Consider the following 7183-nt stretch of genomic DNA (forward strand, 5'->3'; position numbering starts at 1 on the left):
CGATAAGAGAGCAGAGGAACACGCCGATATAACCGCCTCGGCTATGGCAATACGATATTCCAAACTTAACCTCCGATGTGGAATCCCATCGTTATAATCTGATTTTGTGGCCGGTCTAGCATACCACGGTTGGATGACCATTTATCCAGCTCAGACTGGCCGTTGACCAAGAACCCAATACTGAGTTCAACTAACGGTGAGGTCGACCGTTTGACGACTACAGACTAAAAGTGATCACTAACTAGCCCAGGAGACCCCTCGCGTCGAAGCCTATCAAGAGGCAATGCATGTGAATCCCGCCTAGCTCTACACTATACAGAGACCGCCTTTACACACAACGTTTCCCAGGAAATAAGTAGGAGAAATTCCCGGATTTCATAAGCTGTAATATGCTCTAAGGTATCCCATACTACCGAAGAGCATATGACATCTAGTGTTATCCTAGATTGACTCGCCGCTTCCGGATACATAGCAACGCGTCACTCTTTATGGGTTTTCTACAAATCTTTACTGGTAAACAAAATAATTTATTTTGTATATAATATATCATTTCTTTTAATCGAAAATACAAACAAAATCTGGTAGTGCCCTCCAGTGACAGTTATCTGTCATATCCATCCATCAACCATCTCATCCTTTTATCTATCTATCACGTTTTACGTGGCATGGCCACTACGTAGAACTGGAGGCACTGTCCCATCAACCAGTCGAGAACATACGTTCTCTCTATCCATCCATCGATTAAATCGATCAATCTATCATCTAATTTCCTACATATCTATCAAAGTAATTTTACTTTTAAAGAAATTCGAAATCCATAGAGCATCAACCAATTCCATTCGATGGTTTTGGTTGAGTAGAAAGACTCGAAAACGAAGATAAAACCATAAGCTGAAAATCTATGAAAATTTAACTAAGTGTTGAAAAATAATTTTTTTTCAAAGTCGAAATTGAAAACGAACTATTTATTTATTTATTAAAGAACTTAAAGTAATACTTAATTAGTTTTAATGAAATAAATGTAGGAAATGGGTATACATACTATATGGAAGGAACACAAAACAAATTAGAACCAAACTCAACATTCGGATACTTTTTCGAATTGCTGATTTTTCGTCGAAACTCGACCAAACTCGATCTAAATATCATATTAACTATGAAATGCTTATATTACATCAAATGAACTAAAACCAATCATAAATAAGCACGTAAACATGATACAATCGTTCAAATATGTATAAACTTAATGAAATAATCGATTTATCAACAATCATATGGATTTTCTATGAAATTATCGCATAACTAGAAGGTAGAAGGGAAGGCAACCTACCTCAAGCTAATTCAACGGTTGAATGAACTTTAAAATCGCCTCCGGCCAATCTCTCAAATTTTCTTCCGGCGAAAATCGGATTTCTTTGCGTCCACGCGTAACCCTCGGCGAGAGGAACAACTTTCCTTCTTGCGCCTAAGCTCGGATCGTTCTAGTTTAGTGTAGATCTGAGTTTCAAATATTGAAGGAAAAGGGTTGAGATTTGTTTGGAGAGGAGAATAAGAAAAATCTGATTTTTCTAATAGAATTTAGATATTTATATCACTTAAGTTGGGACATACTTGGCATTTTGAGAATTGTTTTTCCCGAATGCCGAATTGGACAAACTTATACTCTATTTTGGGTGATTTTTCGACACGAATCTAATAGTATGATCGGTTTCCTCAAATTACGTCTCTAAGGTGTCGTTTACCTATTGGGAAAATATCAAATGCGAAACTCGAGGATTTGATAACTTTTAAATCAATGCACGGATCTAAAATTCTTTCCTCGAGATACATTTTAGGATTTCAGGTCATTACATTCACTATGTCATTTCAGTCTATGCTTTCTTTATAGATTTCACTTTGAATACCTTTCTCGGTTTCTCTGTGCCCCTTGTGGCTTGGTGACTCAAGTTGAGCTGCGAGATCGAATACTCTACACTTTTAGTAGCGTTCTTTCTTGAGTAACAGATCTTGACTCCCCTCTCGAGTTCCTCCGACGATTTTGATGGTATGGTGACTCAAGTTGAGCTTCGAGATCAATGACTCTACACTTCAAGTCATTTTTTTTTTCAAATATTTGATCTGTCCTCCCCTCTCGGGTCTTCCAGCGACTTTGGTGGCTTGAAATCTAAAATAAGTAGCAAAATCAACTATATCCTGACGATGTTTTTCATGACATGCTTCCACCGTGATTGAGTTGCCTTTAATCATTCCTTGATCTGAGAGGACTTTAAATAGGACGAAACATAGGCTTAGGCTATGGTTGCGAAAGGATAAGAAAAGTTGAATCTGGATTTATTGAGGGATAGAATGGACACGGGTTGTCTATTTTTTGTTCTGAAAGTATAATCTATGTCTCCTTCCAAGTCTCACGAATCGTTTAAGCGGGAGATTTGGGTCGAGCTTGAGATCAAGTATTCGAGATTTTTGACTTTTTGATTTTTTTATACTTTTAGTCGTTCACAGTTTATCCTCATGCAGGCCAGGAGTACACTTTGGTACTTTTGTTTTGACTTTTGATTGTTTTTTTTTTTTAGATTTTGACTTGCCCCGATTCTAGGTTAAGAAATGAATGTAATGGCTCAAAAAGAGTTAACTAAGGGTAAATAATTGTTCAGGTAGTAGAAAGATGTCCTCTTTTCATTTCAAGGAACGACTTTAGGCGTAATATTTTTTTACAGTATCGACATTGATCGGCTGTGGAAAGACTTCCCCATCCATCTTTGTAAGGATTAGCACCCCTCCGGATAGTACCTTTTGGACGACGAATGGCCCCTCGTAATTCGAGCAAAATTTCCCTTTCGCATCTTTTTGTATTGGCAAAATCTTCTTCAGAACTAGGTCTCCTTGTGAGAACTCTCTAGGTCGAACCTTCTTGTTATAAATTCGTGCTATTCTCTGTTGATAAGTTTGCCCATGACAGATTGTTGAAAGTCGTTTCTCCTCTATTAAGTTTAACTGGTCGAATCGGGCTCAGACCCATTCTGTCTCATCTAATTCAACTTCTCTTAAGATTCGAAGGGAGGGAATCTCAACCTCAACAGGCAAAACTGCTTTCATTCCGTAAACCAGTGAATAAGGTGTTGCCCCTATCGAAGTTTGGATTGATGTTCAATAAGCATGTAGAGCAAATGGTAACATCTCGTGCCAATCCTTATAAGTGACAGCCATTTTCTAGATGCTCTTTTTGATATTTTTGTTAGCGCCTTCGACTGCTCCATTCATTTTTGGTCTATAAATGACTGAGTTGTGATGAGTGATCTAAAAATCTTTGCACATCTTGAACATGTCTTTGTTCTTGAGATTCTTGGCGTTATCAGTTACTATCCCACTTGGGAGGCCATACTGACATATGATGTTTTTCACAAACTTCGAGACATTGGCCCTTGTAACATTGGCGTAAGATGCTGCTTCTACCCATTTTGAAAAGTAGTTGATGGCGACCAAGATGAAGCGATGCCCATTGGAAGCTTGAGGATTGATCTACCCGATGACATCCATGCCCCATAGTGAGAAAGGCCAGGGAGAAGTCATATTGTGCAATTCTGAAGGTGGCGCATTGATCTTGTTGGCATAGATTTGGCACAAATGACACTTCCGAACATGTTGGTACCCGTCGCTCTCCACAGTCATCCAATAGTAATCCATTCTCATAATCTTCTTTGCGAGCATATGTCCATTCATGTGAGGTCCACAGACTCCACCATGTATTTTTTCGATCAGACGTTGAGCTTCTGTTTCTGTTACACACCTGATGAGGACGTCGTGGTGTAACTTTTTGTATAAAACTCCGCTACTCAAGAAGAACTATCCCGCCAATCTTTGAATAGTCTTCCGATCAGTTGTTGTGGCATCAGGTGGGAAAATTCGATCATCTAAGAATGCCTTGATGTCTGCATACCATGAGTTTTCCTCAGACTCTTCAACCTCCACAAACAAACAATATGCCGGCTCGTCCTGAATACCAATCTCAAGAGGGTCAACTATGGTATCTTCAGAGATGATGATCATTGAGGCTAGAGTAGCCAACGCATCTGCAAACTGGTTTTTAGCTCTCGACATATATGTAAATGAGATCCGAACGAAATTTGAGCTTAGATCCTCGAGATACTCATGATACGGAACCAGTCTCTGCTCTCGGGTCTTCCATTCTCCCGTTGTCTGGTAGACTACCAGATTTGAGTCTCCAAATACATCTATTTCATCCACTTCGTGGTCGATCGCTGTTTTCAACCCCACAATGCATGCTTCGTACTCAGTTTCGTTGTTAGAACACTGAAACCTTAATCTAACTGCAATGGGGATATGAGTTCCGTCTGGCTTGATCAGGATTGCCCCAATTCCGTTTCTCTTGTGATTTACTGCTCCATCGAAATACATTTTCCAACTAGATTCTTCATCGTCGCTCTCGACTTCAGTGAACAAAATGGCTTCATTAGGAAAATTTGTCTTTAGTGGTTCATAGTCAGGCAGAGGGTGTTCCGCTAAGTGGTCAGCAATGGCTTGTCTTTTAAAGGCTTTTTGAGTGACATAGGTGATGTTGAACTCCGATAATAGTAGTTGCCACTTTACAGTGCGTCCTGTGAGTGTCGACTTATCAAAGAGATACTTCAAAGGATCCATTGGAGCAATGAGCATAGTCGAATAACTGGGAAAATAGTGGCATAGCCGTTGTGATGCCCAGACAAGGGCACGACATGTCTTTTCGAGGGTCGAATAGTTCACCTCGTAACTTGTGAACTTCTTGCTAAGGTAATAGATGGCTCGTTCTTTTTAACCTATTTGATCATGTTGCCCCAATACACAGCCCATGGAGTTTTCTTGTACGGAAAGATACATCAATAGAGGTCGACTTGGTGTAGGTGGAACTAAAACTGGTGGATTAAACATGTATCTCTTAATCTTGTCGAAAGTTTCTTAACAGTCTTCATTCCATTCTTTCAGCTCATTCTTCTTCAGTAGTTTGAATACTGGCTCACAGATCGGAGTTTGTTGTGCGATGAACCGACTAATATACTGAATTCTCCCTAGGAATCTCCTGATCTCTTTCTCTGATTTGGGTGGCTCCATATTTATGATTTACTTCGTTTTAGCTGGATCGATTTTGATGCCTCTTCTACTGACAATGTACCCCAATAACTTTCCTGACGTAGTCCCAAATACACACTTTACCGGATTAAGTATTAAATTATACTTCCTTAATCGATCAAACAGTTTCTTCAAGTTTACTAGATGATCCTCATCGAGATTGGATTTAGCAATCATGTCGTCCACGTATACTTATATCTCCTTGTGGATCATGTCATGAAATAAGGTAGTCATGGCTCGTTGGTAAGTTGCCTCAGCATTCTTGAGATCGAATGGCATGAACTTATAGTGAAAGGTGTCGTAAGGTATGATGAACGTAGTTTTCTCTTGGTCCTCTTCAGCCATTTTTATTTGGTTGTAACCTGAGAAGCCATCCATGAATGAGAACATATCGTGCCCCGTTGTATTATCGACCAAAGTGTCGATGTGTGGTAATGGAAAGTCATCTTTAGGACTGGCTCTATTCAGATCACGGTAGTCTACACACATGCGCACTTTTTCGTCCTTCTTTGGTACAAGAATGACGTTAGTGAGCCATTCAGGGTAGGTGGATACTACGAGAAACCCTGCTTGAAACTGCTTCCTTACTTCTTCCTTGATTTTAAGTGTCCACTCCGGTTTCAACCTTCGCAATTTCTGCTTGACTGGCTTACTTCCCGATCTAATAGGTAACTTGTGAACGACTAGATCTGTGTTTAAATCAAGCATGTCTTGGTAGGATCATGCGATGACATCTTGGTACTGCTGTAAGAACTTTGTCATCTCTTCTTTCTGTTCAATCGTCAATAGGGCCCCGATCTTAACAATCCGTAGGTCATCTTCGGTACCTAGGTTAATTGAGTTTGTATCCTCTATATTTGGTTGAACACCCTTCTCGTGACGTTTTATGAGTTCTTTGATTTCTTTTGGAGGATATTCAACCTCTTCCTCTGATTCATCTTCAATCCCCATGAGATCAAAGTCGAGCTCGAGGTCAAAGTCGTATTCATCTCTTTCGTATTCTGTTCTATCACAAGATTCATTCAACTGAGGAAATTCTTTGAAAACCTTTGGTATTTTACGGATTTCTGATTTTTTTGAATTTTAAAAATATTTAATTTTTTGAATTTTGAAAGATTTTTGATTTTTTTGGATTTTGCGGACTATCTGTATGCTTGAAACAAGATAAAGAAAAATCATGCAAATTCATTAGTAACGAAGGTGAGCTCCGAAAACAGTCTTGCTCCGAGGACGAGGGCTCATTATGGTCCTCGAGAAGATGAGATTTTGCTAATGGCATTTTTTTTGGAGGCCGTAGGGATTCTAGACCCCATGGCGGCCTCGTAAGTGATTGGATATTCTTCCCAATTCTTGAAGACTTGCCCTTCTTCTGTAGGACAGTCTCTGGAAAGTGGCTTCCTTGATGGCTCCGATATGACCATCACTTCCGAGTGACTGTCGTCAAGTCCGGATACTTGTAGGGTGCGTGGAATTATGATAGATCCCCAATCAATTTGAAAGGGGAACAATGATTTTTCTTCTTCGCATATTGCGACTTTCGCCTTGGCGGGCTCTCTTTCTTCTTTTTGACTTCCTTCGGAATCCCCTCCGGATAAGATGTCCATGCCATCTGTAAAGGAATGTGGGGACTCAACGAATGAGTTTTCTTACGATTGAACGGGCTTGATACTTACAACACTTGGTTCTCCTGCGTGGTTTGTCGGTGGTAGTTCTAATAAGTCATCTGGCCTCTTCAAGGATTGTGGGAAGTTGATGCTGATGTGTGGTACTTTGTCGAAACTCCCTCTTCTTATCGTTAATGTCACAGATGTCCTTCTTTATAGGCTTGAATCCAAAATTGAAGTAGGGAGTATGTTTTTGGGCATTGATCAGAGTGGCCCTGCCTTTTCTTTTAGGCCCTAACCCTTGTTTCGGATGATATCCCATCTTCTTCATCACTCGTCCGATCATCAGATTTATTTTTGACAACTCTGCCCTTGTCTTCTCTTTTTCTCTTAGGATATGATTGACAGATGTGAATTGAAAAGAATGGTACCCCTCATTTTCCCCGATCATTTCT

At 39.8% G+C, this 7183-nt stretch overlaps 1 protein-coding gene across 1 annotated transcript; it reads right to left on the reverse strand.

Moving 5' to 3' along the window:
- Window positions 1–3843: 3843 nt before the first annotated feature.
- LOC147380805 (uncharacterized) lies at window positions 3844–4659 on the reverse strand. The gene is made up of 2 exons (XM_086431225.1): window positions 4231–4659; window positions 3844–4077 (listed from the first exon to the last, which is right to left on the reverse strand). Exons 1-2 carry the CDS (start codon window positions 4657–4659, stop codon window positions 3844–3846), a joined length of 663 nt encoding a protein of 220 aa, XP_086287351.1.
- Window positions 4660–7183: the final 2524 nt, after the last annotated feature.

Source organism: Akebia trifoliata, unplaced genomic scaffold (genome assembly GCF_017979445.1).
Source record: "Akebia trifoliata isolate Shusen 1 unplaced genomic scaffold, ASM1797944v1 Contig00965, whole genome shotgun sequence".
Lineage (NCBI taxonomy): Eukaryota > Viridiplantae > Streptophyta > Magnoliopsida > Ranunculales > Lardizabalaceae > Akebia > Akebia trifoliata.